Source organism: Crocodylus siamensis, chromosome 10 (assembly GCF_052110815.1).
Source record: "Crocodylus siamensis isolate JL-2025a chromosome 10, ASM5211081v1, whole genome shotgun sequence".
NCBI classification, from domain to species: Eukaryota; Metazoa; Chordata; order Crocodylia; family Crocodylidae; genus Crocodylus; species Crocodylus siamensis.
Window position 1 is genome coordinate 29538084 of NC_143404.1, and position 16217 is coordinate 29554300.

The window sequence follows — 16217 nt, forward strand, 5'->3', positions numbered from 1 at the left end:
CAACTACCCGTTGATTCTGCCTTTGTCACAGCATGGAAGGGAGCCAGCATGTGGTGTTCTAGCTAATACACAGATACCTCTCAGCAAGGCAGAGGGAACGGGAGTGGTGGTAGCAGCCTGCAAATCTGGAGCTGCATCCAGAGAGCAGGGGTGTAGGGCCAGCTTTTCTGTGGCTCAGCCCAGAGAGTATGTTGGAGGTGTCTGGTTTAACTTAAACCAGAAAGGGGTCTGGGACAGACATTTCATACACCAGTTTGAGCCAAATCATTTAAGTCTGATACACTACATCGCAACCAGGTTCATCTTAAACTGGTTTCAGCCATTTTCAAACTGGTTTATGTGCACTGAACATCTTTTCTGTTACAGGTTTAAACCAGCTTCTGATCACTTAAGCAGGTGTATATGTAATGTCTATAGCCAGATGGTCACTTTTCCAGTTATGGGGTTTGTTTTGCAACAGCTTGATATAGAGATTGAGTATGCAGGTATTTAGAGAAGCTGTAGGGTTCTCCTGTTTATACAGTTATGTGAAATACTAAATCTCTGCTTTGTTTTTTTTTAAAAAAAAGAAAGCAAAAAACTGTCCAGAATTACATGGTAACAATGCTTTGTTCATAATTTGTTTTGAGCAAGCAATACCTACTTATTTAAAATATCTGTAAATAGAAAACAGAGCTCAAATAAAAACAAAAACTTAGCATGAATCAGATACTGCTTTACAGTTTACTTGACAAAATTTTGTTAGCATTGCCGCATTGACTAAAGACCTCTGGGGACTTTTTCTAGGCTCAGTTTCTCCAGCCTTCCCAGGTGACCTAAGCCAGCAGTCAGCAACATCTCTGACCAGCTTAGGTCTGAAGTGGATTAGCACTGGGACCAGCCACCACTACCACCATGTTCTCCCCTCTGCCAGTCACAATACTGACAAAGTACTGGCCCTGTTACCAAGCCCTGGTGGGGGTGATACCCCTACTGAATGCCACTGAAGCCCCTGACCTGTGGGCTGGACCCCAGTGACTCTGAAGATCAGATCCAGCCTGTGGGCTATAGGTTGCTGATTTGTAACATAAGCTCTACCAGCATAAATATGCTGCATCTCCATTAAGGGGTTCTTTTGATACAACTCTGCCAATACAGCTTTGGTGTCAGAGCCTTTGTAATGTTTCATAACTGTTTAGTAAAATTTGGCTTTGCATATGAATTCCAAGCTCTGTGAATGTATCCAAGGTGACATTACAGTCTCATTTTTTAATACCTAGCAAGACCAAGACAGAAAGAATATGAACTGTTCATTTATAGTAGGTTAACAAAGTCTACCAGTATTGAAGTTTTCTAAGCATCTGAAGAGATGGGAAATGGCACTAGAATCCCATGGTGTGTTACTTTGGCTACAACAGTGGCACAGACTTTTGGACATTTTTCTGACAGACTTTTTTTTTCTATAAAGGATTGGGAACACTTGGTTTCTGTGCAGATTTAGTTTGCCATCTGCTGTTGCATTCTGTTATGTCATGGCTAGATTTGTACCAAGATTGTCTATATCATGAACATTAGGCTTTTAACTTCTTTTGCTGGCAGACTTCTGTGATACTTGGCCATGGTATTACACACTGCCTTCATGGCATTAGCAATCTCTTTGCTCTTGTACTTTTCAGTCTCAGAATTAGAAGAGAAGGGATGACATTTTGGTTCCCAATTTTCTTGCAGACTTCCTGTTTGATCCCAGCCAAGCTGGTTACCCCTTCTGTAATATATAGGTTCTTTGTTTAAAATGGGATTCTGACTTTCTTCATGAGGAAAGAGTACAAATTTTCGCTTTTCAGATGTAGCTTTTTTGAATGAAGAGTTAAATAGGGATAAGTGAACAAGGAGGGAGGCTATTGATATGATGCAACAAGCAGGGCCTGCAGTTGTAAATAGAAGCCAGTGTCAAGAAATGCAGGTGTAGTTTGCCACTAGAAGCTTCTTCTTATAGAACAGGCATTATTTGTTGACTCTGTTTTTAAGGCCATGCTCTAAATCTGTATTCAGATGACACCTTTGTCCTTATGAAACTGGCATAGTGGTTTGTTAGTAGGCATGAAGCCATGCTAACAGATGGGCATGACCACAGGCATGCCAGGGAATCAGGAGCAGTGTTTCCTGAGGGAGACAGAAACAATGTTAAATCTTTATCACCATTTTGGGTCTACATGTGAAGCATTCAGACAAGAAGCTGCCTATGATTTATCCTGAATGATACACAAATAGCTCTACTTTAAAGATACTGAATTCAATAATAATAATATCATTAGCAATGTTTAGAGTTGTTACATGACACATGAAAAATTATCAGATTACAGTTAGGAATCTAAATTCACTGGAGGAGATTGGAGAAATTAAAAGGAGGGGAGGGGAAATGATTTTTATTATTGTACTGAGTCACATTGGTGGAATATGTAGATTGCATCTTCATTTAAATGACTTTAGCTACAAAGATAATGCCAGGGAACTTTTCTCTACAAGCCTTTGGGAAATTTTCTTTATGATTTAAGTGTAAAGGAATGTGCCTTTCTTATGACAACTTGATGGATAAGCTGGCAAAGCTACCATATTGAAGTCTTGTGTGTTTGAATACAGGTTGTTCCCTAAAATGTTTATAATACCACTCTATTAAGAATAAAACAAACTCAAGCAAAGCTTGAAAATGTATTACTTTTTTTTTCGTGGCTAGTATTACAGGTTATGTAAAGTATGTATCTCTCGAATAAAGCTATTTCCTAGAAATAACACTGTTTCTCCAGGATAAAAGCAGCTCAGTAGTGGTTAAATTCTAAATTGTTTTCTTTGCCTGCATAAATCCTTCTGTGGGATTCATGTTTTCTAGCTAAAAGAAACTGAGTTAAGTACAGGTTGCAATTGTAATATCTAGAGGTGCACCAATATGAAAAAACATGGACTGTATTGGAAATTGACCTGATATGGCTGATAATTTGTCTGATAAATGACCTGTGTATGTATGCAGCCACAGAGCAGCACATAAGCAGCAAGGAGCACAGACCAGCAGCTTGGAGGGCTGTGTGCAGCTGATATGTCTGTTGTGGTGGACGGGGAAAGGAGAGGAAAAAGAGATGTGGGTGGGGGCAGATCAAGACTCTCATGGTGAGGCAGGGAGTGGGGCTGGGGCAGGTGCTGCCCAGCTGGGGCAGGGTGGGTGCAGGTCAGAGCCATGGTTCCTCCGGGGGGCATAGGGAGGGAGGGGAGGAAGCTCCCACCACTGTATGCCACTTGTCCTGGAGCTGCTTGTCTGGTGCTCATCTGGTGGCTCCTGCTGCTGCTCCCACCACTCGTATGGGTGGGCATGGGGTGGGGGGGGCATGCCCCCACATCTGTGTGCAGGGTGGGATGGGCTGGGGCTGCACAGGGCTCTTCCTGGTGGGGGCTGTGCTTGGAGTGGGCAATGGTGCTGGGAGGGGGGGTTGGAGGGGTTATGGTGAATTTTGGGGTGGTTGCAGCCCCCCCTATAGCTCCCTCATAGTGCCTCCCACCCCAAATGCAGCCCAGCCCAGTCCCCACTGGGAAGAGCCCCAGCCCCAGCCCTAGCCTGCAGTGGTAGCTGCTCTGACTCATGCAGATCCAGGGGGCCTATGCTGCCCCATGTCCTCCTGGGGTTTGTGCAGCAGTGGGAGCTGCACCCCCCCCCCCGCACCCCACCAAATGAGCCACTTGTGGCTCTGTCCTGCACCCTGCACCACCCCAGCTGGGCAGCACCTGCCCCATCCTCTGCACCACCCCAGCCCCAATCCCTTGCTCACTGCATGGGTCTAAATCTGCCCTCCCCAACGCTCCTTCCCTCTCCCCTCCCTTCCACTACAACAAACTTACCAGCTGGACACTGCTCTTCAAGCTGCTGGGCTGATATTGGAAATTGGATCAGTATTGGCTGCTAGACCTCCTTAAAAATCAGCTATCAGTATCAACCCCAAAAATCTTTGTTGGTGTACACCTAGAAATACCCTCTGTATCTTATCTCTTTCCTGTTTACTGTAATCATCTCTTCTCTGGTTTTCCTGCTTCTCATTCCTTTTCCATACCAGATTACCAAACTGTTGCTTGTGAAATAATAATTTTCTACATTGCACGTCTTTCCTTGCTCTACATGTAGTGATAGTGAGAAATTAAGTACTAGCCCATTGCTTATTTAACTCCATAAAAACACTAGATGTTTCTATCACATATGAGAGGTTTGTTTTGGTTGGAATAACTTTCTAGTGAAGAGTAGCTATAGCTGAAGGAACATATACTTTGAAAGTAAGATGGCTTGACTTGCATTTTGGGGCAAAATTGAACATTTTGACTTGGGACAAGATGAGGATTAAGCAAGCTTAATCTTAATTAAACTAATGTGGGTTTAGTTGTTAGTTTGATTCATATCCATCACAGCTTCTGCTAAAGTTAACTCAGCAGGATATGACTCAGAGGCCATATGACAAATATTGCATTTACTTTAAAACAAGATGAGGTTTCTTCCTCAGTCAGGATACCAGCCAGCCAGGCCCCTCATCTTATATTTGTATATAAAGAAATCAAATTAAATACATTGTCTATAGTTAAACTGCTGTCAAAAGTAGCATGTGCTCAGTAATGGAAATCAAATATGAAGTTGATTAAATGCAGCCAACACTAAGTGTGATTACGAAACACGTGGCCCATATTAGGCAAACATGCTGATTAGAGCCTATCACAAGAATAGGTTAGTGTAGCCCATCTGAATAAGATACATGATAGTGCCTATTGCACGCAGACCCTCTCAACACTGACTTTTTGAAATCATGGCGAGCCACTATATTGAATACATTTTTACTACTTCTTCACTCCCACAGTTGAGCTATGCCATTTTTTTCCCATTTCTAATGAGTTCTGTTTCTTCACCAGTCTTAAGTGTCTGGCAAACATCATCAAATTGGGCTGGGAGAAAGGGTGGAGGGTGTAGGGCAGAGGGCCAACTAGTTCACCTGAAATCCCTCTTGCTCTCTCTCTCAGCCTGTTACATATGAGTAGTATGGTGCTACCCTTCATGAGATGGAGCCAGACCAGGTTGCCCTGCACCCCATCTGCATATACATTTTGGAGGATCCCAGGAGTCATGACAAGAACACCCAGTTCCAGTCATGAGTGGGTAGGGGGCTAATTAGCACAATTATCCTTTGTGGGGGATATCTGAAGTGTGCACACATACTGAGCTGTAGGGTCACCATGTCTTGAAATGATGTTGACTACTGAGGTTCAACCCAGTTATCTATATGGTAAATTTTGAGCCTTTTGGCTTTGGACTAATATCAAGCATAGTGGGTACATCTATACATTCCATTAGGGTGACTTGATAAACTCTGGCGCAGTTTGTGTTGGTTTAAGCTGTTCCCAGGTGCAGCATCTTTACATGCTCTTCGGATCACGGCAGTTTGAGCTGGGGTAGAGCAGCCTGGGCTCTGGGTGTTGGCATCAGGTGGCAGAGGGGTTGGCTGGGGCACAAGGGTGCTAAGGTATGTGGCTAGACTGCAGACAAGAAGATCTTTGTGATGTTGTCTTTTACTCACCCATGGTTGTAGAAGCAGAGTAAAGGAGCAGCTCATAAACTTCTACGTACATTCCCACTATTAGTTACACAGGTAAATACAGTAAATAAGTGATTCTATCTCTATGTAGTTGTCACTTGCTAAATGAAATTTCATCGTTAACATGCACAATTTAGTACATAGCCTGAAGTCTTGAGTTTTTTCTTTGTGAATCTGAACCTAAACTATATTTTAGCTAAAGTATAAAGTATCCCCAGTACAAAGCTTTTGCTTGGTTTGCTCTCTTGATATATTTTTGAAATAAAGTTTTGTAAGTATATTTTTTATTGGGATTTACTATCCAATTACATCCTCTCACTTACAAGATACTTGAAGAGAATTTTTATAGCGTCTAGGTTTCAGGCAGCGCTGGGGAGACTTGAAATGGTGAGATGTATTTTATTCTTTGGGGCAATAAATAGTGATTAAAAAAATTCCCCCTCTGGCAGGTATGACATTTCTCTCTGTGCATAATGTTCAGTACTCATTTTCATAGAGCAAAGGAAAGTTTAGATGTCTGAGAAAACAAGAAGAGTTAGTGAAGGTCAACGAGATGTAGTAAGCTACTCTAGCAGTTGCAAAGCAATTACTCGATTGTTTTGGTTTGTTTTTTTTCCAACTAAACTATTTTTATTTGATGCAATAGACTATTTGTATAAGTCATTTTATATTTTTAAGACCAGAAAACAGCTTATTCAATATGCTTATATGTATGGAAAACTTCAGGGAAAATCTTATGAGAATCATATATATGCAGTTGGCTCAAATAGGTTGATAAACACAGGCCACAGTGTTGTATAATTATTTATGATTGTATATTAGTTAAATCAGGGCTTTACATGCTTAAATTTATGTATGTGTATATACACTTGCAATTGCATACACTATAGCAGTTCATATATATAATTATACACACACACACATAATATTGTATGTAGTATATACATATAGTATATGTAAGTGGTGTATGTATATCTGTGTATATACTATATGTATATACTACATACTATATTATATATTATATGTGTATGTATATTTTATATATATATGTTTGTGTATATATATATGTATAATTATATATATGAATTGTTATTGTGTATGTATGTGTGTATGTACATATGAATAGTGTTACAGGATGCTTACACAGATTTTATTGTTATGATCAGTACAAAATAACAGAATATCATTATTATTATAAGACATAATTAAGATATTGAGTTTTAATGTAGACAAAGTTTACTTGAAATTGGCAGCAGTTGTATTGTGTATGCAATGATGACAGAATTCTGACTACAGGTTTCCCTCGATTTATGCAGCTCTTTATATGCAAATTCACTCTTATGTGATAAGCATATTTAGACCCATAATTCATTATATGTAAGGTAAATTCACTCTTATTCAGTCAGCATAGATGCCCCTCCCCTCCCCCCGCTCAAGCAGGTAAGTCTCTGGGGGGAGGGAAAGAGCTATGGCACTACTCACCTGAGCCCCACCTGCAGCAGCCTCAGGAGCGGCCAGCACCAGCTGTGCCATGCCCTGGTAGAGGCAGCTGATGTCGGCTGCTCCCAGGGCCGCTCCAGCATGGGCTGGGGTAAGTGGGGACCAGCAGAGCCCCAGGGATTTATGGGCATGGTGCAGCCCAGCTGCTACAGGCAACTGAAGTCGGCTGCTCCTGGAGCTGCTCCAGCATGGGCTGGGGTGAGTGCAGCTCTGTTTCCTCTGGTTTGCTGCCTTGTGCAGCCCCTGGAGTGGTACCCCTCCCCCCACCCCTTCCCAGCCTCACTCTCTCCCTCCCTCCCTCCTTCACCACCATGGGATTCTATGCCTATTTGTTACACTGTAAAGTGGATTTGCTTTATGCAAGTTCAATTTATGCACCATTTTTCCAGCCACGCATGTACCGTATAAATCCAGAGAAACCTGTACAGTAAGTTTTACTGTTTATCACTTGTATTTTGCATGTTGGTTCTGCAATACCATGAGAGAGGCTCTGACTTCTTTTTGTAACTTATGGATCATATAAAGAACATACTATCCCTGACTTGCGTGTTGTACTTTAGTTGGAACCTGGGATGGTCAATGAAAAATTAAGGCAAAATTCAAACTTTTCATTGTCATTTTGTTGATGGTGAAGGTGGCTCACTGATGCATGTTACTAGCAAGTCAGATGACTTGCAGGTGGGATACTGAGGCCCACACACCCCTCCAATTGGGGTGCATGAGATGGGCTGGTCATATGCCCTTGGTCCATGGTGGCCTTGGGGACCCTTCCTAGGGGACAGGGACAGGGATGGGGACCCCTCTTGGGGAGGAGAAGGAAGAGGGACCCAGGTCAAGGGACAGAGAGGGGCAGAAAGGAAGAGAAGGAGGAGAGGGAGGGACTGAAAGGAAGAGAAGGAGGAATGCTTTATTCCAAAGTCTCTGCTTTTGTATTCTTCTTCCCTCTTAATGACTCCTGATGACTCTTGATCTGTGACCATCTCTGGGTTGGTTGTCTCTCTATGGTCACACATCCACATAGCCTTCCAGGCCTTCTTCTAATTTGGTCTGTTCCCCCAAAACCAGGATTTAGCCCCTGCCCCACTGCTCTGAGGCTTTGTAGCTGGTGTCACTTACCTTGTGTTATGAGCACTATGGTACATGCTTCCTTGGTTCCTAGCCTTGTTTTCCCAGACCTTGTGTCCTTGTTGTGTTAGACAGCCTGTCTGCCTTGAAGGCTGTGATCTTGTGTTATGGCATGTCCCCTCAATTCTTAGGCTATGTGTGTATCTGTTGGCCTTGTTGTGCTAGACAGCCTGTCTGCCTCCAAGGCTATATGGAACTCTGTGTGTGAGACCCAAGCTCCTTAGAAATCAATTAATCCCTGCTGCCCATCTTGAACCTTATAATGCATATATCTATACCTATAAGCCAAATTCCCCAAAAAGCAAACCTTTAAATGCCATTTCCAAGCCAACATCTTGGGCCTCTTTGCTTTCATACTATAACGCCACTCTCTGTAGGAAAAAAGACTAGAAGCAAGGAAGTGTTGAGATCTACTTCCTGGCCAAAACAAAAGTTGCAATAAGGATGAAGCTGTGCAAAGTTATGATTTTCAACATTTTCTACTGTTGTGTGAAGGACTTTTCAAATTCACCTAAACAAAAGTTATTAGGAGAATGACTACCTTGTTATAAAAATATAATATCCAATAAGGCTGTGCAAAATGGCTGTGTTTTGTTTCAGTTTGGATTCAGCATTTTGGAGGGATAGTGATTCATTTTGGTGTTTCAGATCACTGTCCCATTTCATTTCAACCGAAACTGTTTGAAAACTGTTTCGGAATTTTGACGTTGTTTTGGTGTTTTGGCCATAGGCTATAATGGGGAATCACAAAACTGCCTATAGCCTTGTAATTTCTTGCCTGATTTTGATGAAATTTGCAGGCCTTCTAAGGCCATTAATCCTGCCAAGGTTCAAGGAGATAGGTGCAGGGATTTCTGGGAAACTGCACCTCAAATTGCTTAAAGCAAAACTCATGTTGTGTGTGTTTAAAGAGTGTAGGTTGTAGCTGTGTTGGTCTAAGGACATCGCGCAGACAAGGTTCTAAGAGTCAATCTGATATCTTTTATTAGACAAATTGGATAAATTCTTCTTTGCAAGCTTTTGAGTTTAAAAACCCTTTGTCAGGATGAGGAAGCATTTGCAGTTGCTACATGTGCTCTTCCTGAATGGAAGGAATAGTAAAGAAGCCAGAGGCTGGTGTGTAATGCAGGCAAGAACCAAGTGAGTGAAAATTAAACTCAGGCATCAGGGGGTGAGAGAGGCCGGTGGGGGGGAGGGGGAATGGAAGAGGGATGTAGCAGGTAAAAGTGGAGAGGTACCACCTACCACCTAGAGAGTCAGATGTCAGGTAGGTTGTAGTGTGTCATAAATCTAATGTCTATATCGAGTCCATGAGTTTCTGTATCTAGGAGGTTGATGAAGTGAAGTTCCTAGGCCTGTCTGTGAAAAGCATGCACAGAAACTGCATATGCTTCCTCAGCCTGATGAAGGGTTTTAAACCCAAAAGCCCATGCCTCACAGATGGCATCCCAGGCAGTTAAGCTCACCTGGACCTCACAGCTCCACTACAGGCCTCAGGCCTCTCAAAAATATTACAGGTCTGGGCTTTCCCTATCCAGGACTGTGAGTGTATGTAGTGGCTGGAGGTTATAAGATGCCTCCTACCTGCCTTTCACCAGGGAGGTTTGTTGTCCTGGCATTTCTTGGGGGCTGCTGTGCCGTTGGCAGTCCCACCAGGCCTCCCAACCCTGGCAGGGTACTTTAAGGTCATGGCCAGGACGTGGGGCCTCCTCCTTCCTCATAACCACAGCCCATACCTCCAAGTTTGTCCTGGCATGGGAGCTCATCAGGCTGGTGATGTAGTGAGTGTCACCTCCAGCTCTGATAGCAGGGCGTTAAATGGTTTAAAAAAAAATAAAATAGGTGAGGATGGAGTGAGGAGGGTGGCACTCTGTCTGCACATGGAGCTCAGGAAGCCCCAGCAGTGGGAGGTTCACCTTGGGGAACACCAGCTGCTCCACCAAACCAGGATCCAAGGAGGTGCAGTGGGGTGTCACAACATCCCCAGCAATGCTGAACACCCTGTCTCTTGGAACACTGGTCAGTGGACAGGACAGGTGTTCTTGGGCAACTGTGGCCAGATCCTGCCACACCTGGCTGTGGGTGGCCCAGTAGGCCAAGGGGTTGCAGTCCAGTGGCTCCACGTCTTCACCAAAATAAGTAGCCACCAAGGCCTCCACACTACCTGCCCAAGGCTGGGGTCTGGTGCCTCTGGACCCCACCATTGAAGTCATGTCCTTGGCCCACATTGGCAGTGGCTATTGTGGAGGAGACTGGCTGCTGCTGGGAGTGCTGGCACAGGAAAGTGGATCCCCCTCTTTCATGTCCCACTGCCTGCGCCCTTCTTCCTCCCAAACTCTGTTCACCAGCATCTCCGTTCAGTGATCCAGGATTTTGCTGGTGCACACACTCCCCTTCACCCTTGGGTCATACACGGCCACCAGCACATGGACTGCAATGGATCCAGCCATCTCTTGATGCCCTCCCTCAGCCACTTCACCAGTGCCTATACTTCTGGTGACAGCAGCTTGCCCCAGCCAGGAACATCTCCATTTGGTTCTCAACTTCTCTCATCATGGGGATCATCTGTCTAAGGAGTGCATTTCCAGCACTGACAGTCTTTGTGATCTCAAGGAATGGCTTGAGGACCACCAAGATCTGGGAGATGCTATCCCACTCTGTTTTGTTAAGCAGATTCCAATCTCCCTGATGAAAGCCTTCTCATGGATGGCCTTCTGTTGCTCCACCAGCCTTTCCAGCATGAGGTATGAGGAGTTCCACTGGATCTCCACATCCTGGATGATTTTGTGTTATGGGATGCTCAGCTCTGCCTGTTTGTCCTGCAGCATCTTTTGTTCCTTGATGCTCCAGTGGAAGTAGCCAACCATCTTCCTGTATTTCAAAATGAGCTGGCCGGTTGTGATAGCACCATCACTGGCAGCCCTGTCCCCCTCCAACGTGTCCCTAACTATGAAGTGGAACTTGTGTGCCACACAGCGGATGCCAACAAAGTTGGCATCACAGGCCACCTTGACCATGTTGGCACTGTTGTCAGTGACCATGAATCCCCGGGTGAGCTCACCCTGCTGAACAAGCCACCCTGGCACCAAGCAGTTCATGGCCCCCATGATCTCCCTTGCCATGTGGGACTCATCTATCACCTTGACTTGAAGGAGAGCCCACCGACAGCCTAACTGATGGCACCAGTGCCTAGTGAGGATGAGGTATGCATGATCTCCACCTCGGCTGCTCCAGATGTCCAAGGTGAAGTGCAAGGCCACCTGTGGACCTGCCTTGTGCACCTCCTCCCTCAAGTATGCCCTCCATGCCTCATACAGGGAGGACAACACCATCCTGCTGAAGGTGGTGCATGGTAGGATGGGGTCATGAGCACCATGAGCTGTCTGAACCCTGGCTGCTCAACTAGTGAAACAGGCTGGCCATCCACAGCAACCATCTCCCTGTTGCTCTGGGTGATCTCGCTCACCTTTGCAAGTTGCCCCCGCTTTCTGTCCATCTTTGCCCCACTGTTCCAGGGTGGCCTGCCTCTGCTTCTAGGGGATGGGGGCTTTGGAGCGAGAGGGGGACTTCTTTCTGGGCACATTCCCACTGGTGCCAGGCTGAGGAGAAGCAAGGACAAAGGGGTGGTGCTTCCTAAGATGCATCAGGATCCCTAGGGTGCTGAAGTGTTTTAGCTCCTTGCCCCGGCTGGTCTTACATTGGCAGTGCAGGTAGTTAACATATTTGGGATCATCTGCCACCTCAGAATGATCCCATACCACACTACTCCCTCACTTATGGGGTGCAGGTGTGGATTTCATAGATTTCATAGACATCAGGGCTGGAAGGGACCTCGGGAGATCATCGAGTCCAGCCCCCTGCCCATAGGGCAGGAAGTCAGCTGGGGTCATAGGATCCCAGCAAGATAAGCATCCAATTTACTCTTGAAGGTGTTCAATGTAGGTGCTTGAACCACCTCCACTGGCAGACTGTTTCAGACCTTGGGGGCTCGGACAGTAAAGAAATTCTTCCTTATGTCCAGCCTGAAACGGTCTTGCAGGAGTTTGTGACCGTTTGACCTCATCATTCCTTGGGGCGCTCTGGTGAACAAACATTCCCCCAGATCCTGGTGGTCACCCCTGATAAACTTATAGGTGGCCATCAGATCACCCCTGAGCCTGTGCTTTTCCAGGCTAAAGAGTCCCTTCTTATCAAGAGTAAGATGCAGGCTGTGCATTTCTAACAATATTCCATTTCTAACATATCTATAAATGTCTTGGACAAATATAACAACTGGTAAGGAGGATGGGATACTATGAGTGGGGCATGCATTAAGTCCACCTGTAGAATTCACTTTAATTGTGAATACTTGAAATCTGTTAGAACCCAAAATGGCTACTCTTTTGTAACAACTGGAGCTTCTGATGTCATCCTGGAAGACTGACCTACATATATAGAATAGTTGGAGCAGTTTTCTGAAGGCAAATGATTGCCTGACAGAAACATATAACTACATTATATGGTTTTCAGATAGCATTAGGCTAATTTCAAAGTAGAAATTACATCTGTTTTGAGTGAAAGATGGTTAAGTATTATGAATAAACATAGTTTATCCCCTTCTCTGCCTCACTATCCTTTCCCATTCTTACATTTGAGAAATCAAACAAGCGGGCCAAAACTTCATACTGGGGTTGTGTTAAAAAGTGTCCATCAGTTTGGGACATCTGCTAGTGTTTTTGTTTTAAGATGGATCCTCTAAAGATGCTGCATACAGCTGAAATATATAACAGTATTTTATTTTCCTGCATGTAAGAAGAAACCTCTGTTAAGTGGCTTCTCCTCAGCTGCATTCTCACTGTTTCTATACATCCTACTTGCTTCCTTGTATATACTCCATAATAAAGTAATACTTAATATTTTGGATCTTTAAATGTTCAAAAGCAGTTCTGGCAATCTTATCCTTCATCCTTAGTCCCTGAACCATTGTCCTTAAATAGCTTATTTTAAATTAACATACAGTACTGTTTCAACCCATGTTTCCAGAGAATATATTTAAAAAAAAAAAAGGGCAAATGTTGGCCCAGCTGCCAATATGACCATTCTCATTACATGCACTGTTGTTTCCTTGTCCTGGTGGGCTCTCTTTTTGAAGCATTTGCACTAAGTAATTCATGGTATAAAATTATAAAATGAAATCCACTTCATTTTTAAACAATATTTTACTATATGTGCAAATGTGAACTCTTCAAAATTATTCTTCCAAAGGAAGAAACAAAGCATGTAGAGAGAAAAACCCACATGTCACTTCAGAAATATATAGAATGCTCTGCAGTATGTACAGGAAGTCAACAAGTTTTCACCAACAATAATGTCCGCAGCAGCAAATAGCCTTCAGAATTTAGCTGAATACAATCTAGCATTTTATCTTGACTTTGTCATTTATATGTGAAGTGGATTGGTGAGACATCTGGCTATCAGAAGTTAGAGAATCTTTGAGGCATGAAAGGGAAATGGAGAATGCCAAGGTAAAAGAGGTTCAAGTATTAAAGCTGAAAAAACGTTTTACTTCACTATTTCAAGAAGGATTTGTTTGTCAATAACATCTGATTTTTTCATATTTTTCTTAATAAATAAATATTTTACTTTCAGAATGCAGAGACATTTTGCTTCCAGTGATTACAAAAGAACTGAAGGAATTACTGGAACAAAAGGAAGAGCAACAGGCTCATGTCCATGAGAAGAAGTACTGTGTTGAATTACTCAACAGCATCCTAGAGGTTCTTAGCTGTCAAAGCCCAGTAAGTATTCATGTTGATGATGATGTAGTTGACTACAGCCTGTAGTGAGGGCTGAGGTGATTGAATTATAAAATATTGATGCTGATAAATCTCATTTTATTTCTAAATATAAGTCAAGGCAAATTAAATTAACCTATTTATCAGAGGATGAAATTCTACAGTAGCGAGGGCATCAAGGGTGGAATACAAAAAAATGATATTTTTTTATTTTCAGTTTCTGTTCCATATGGCTTAAAGTCAGTGTTGTAAATCAGTATTGTGTCACTGAAGGCAGGGGGGGATTGCATCAGTTTATTCCAGCTAAGGCTTCAGCATTTGTAATTTACGTGGTTGCACTTCAACTATGATTAAGGGTTGAAGTATATTATAACATTTTCCTAATATTTGTACTAAATCAAATAGTTTGAAGTAGGATCTGTTTATAAAAAGATCTTTACAATTTTTTTAACTATCTAAAATGTATTTTATACTGACATTAACTAAAAAGCTTGCAAAGAAGAGATTCAACTTCATATGGTGTATCAGTTTCACTGGCATTATTTTGGACCTATAACTTGGTGTCACTGGAGAAAGTGGTGCATTTCTTTATGTGGTAATAGCACTTAACTTTGACATAGGACCCATTTTCTAATATTCTGCTTTCTATAATCTTACTTTAAGTCCTTTTCTTTTTTCCTGGCTGATGATTAACTTAAGTTATTTTTGCCACTGTCCTCTCCAAGCTTCAGGATGAAGAATTAATAGCAGTGGGTCCAGGTCAAAATGTAATGTGGAAAACATGACTGAGTATGTTCTCCTTAAGTAAGAGCACTTATGAATTAACCCCTTTTAGTATTCTGCAAGGTCTGATGGGGGTTTTGCTGCTGCTTTTGAAGAATCTTCTGGAATGTACCTGTAAACCCTTGTATTAGGGATGCAGTAGGTTTTTTCATGTATGTATGCTTTATTCTGAACAGCTGTAATGTTCTGTTAAACTAATATTGGACATAACGTACAAACTGGAAAGGAAGTCAAATTCATTTTATCTTTTCATTTTTAATAGGGCTGTCTCTCAGTGACAGGATTAGTACTGTATGTTCTTGTCTGTTCTATTTAAGAACATAAGACCATCAAAAGTGCTATATTGGGTCAGATCAATGATGCAGCTAGTCCAATATTCAGTCCCCAACAACAGCAGGAGTGGATGTTTTAGTGAGAGAGCACTGAACTGCATCAATCTAGTGTTAAGCACTGGGATGCGGGTGGTCTTATGTAGGAGTTAGTTACCCAAAGCACAGGTGTAGTTCCAAATAATTCCCCAGGGGTCTGTGATTTGGAGGGATATGGTGTTGGAACTGGATTCAGAAGCCTTAGCTAAGGTCAGAAGCTGAAACTGGAGACAAGGCTAGATAAGGTTCAACTGGGTTCAGAAGCCAAAAGCCGGACTCGAAGGTCAAACCAGAATTAGGAGATGCCAAGAGTCTTACTGGAGTCAGAAGCTAGACTCAGCCAGGATTCAAAACCAGAACATTAGGAGGCAGGTACACAAAGTCAGGAGCTGGAACTTTCATCTTTGCCCAGACAAGGAGACAGCAGGCTGGGCCTGGCTTTTAGGGGTTGGAACGGGTAGGGCTTGTTGCCTGTGCCTTCACTGGACTGGTTGCCTTAATTGTGTCACTCAGCCCACCTGACACCAGGGTGCTACTTGTTTGGGACCAGATACTGATTGGGACCAGCTGGGTCCAGGATTCTGGCCTGACCTCACTACATATTGAATCCCCTGTTCATTACCCTCACTGGCATCCAGCATTACCCTCACTGGCATCCAGAGATGCTAGAGGAAGCATCGCTAACTATTCTGTTCAACAGCCATTAATAAATCTATAGTCCATGAGTTTGCCTATCTAGTTTTTGAACCAGTCTATGCTATTTGCTTCTACCACTTCCTGTGGCAATGAATTCCACAAGTTAACTATGGATTGCATAAAAAAAAGTACTTTTTCTTGTTTACTTCTAAACCTATCATCTATTCATTTTAGTTGGTGCCTCCTAGTCCTAGTATTCTGGGACTGGTGAACAACAGTTCCCTGTTACATGGTCCACATCCTTCATGATTTTATAGATTTCTATCGCATCAGATTTCTGTCAACATTCTCCATTCCAAACTGAAGAGACCTAGACTTCGTAGTGTCTCCTGGTATGGTAACTGCAGCATCCCTTTGATCATTTTAGTTGCCGTTAT

General features: G+C 43.1%; 1 protein-coding gene across 1 annotated transcript in view; it reads left to right on the forward strand.

The window, feature by feature from the left end:
* DOCK2 (dedicator of cytokinesis 2) overlaps nt 1-16217 on the forward strand; it is a 514744-nt gene that overhangs the window by 135883 nt on the left and 362644 nt on the right. The window contains exon 26 of the mRNA XM_090064272.1: nt 13848-13996. Within this exon, the coding sequence (XP_089920398.1) occupies nt 13848-13996 (149 nt within the window). The remainder of the gene's footprint in view (nt 1-13847; nt 13997-16217) is intronic.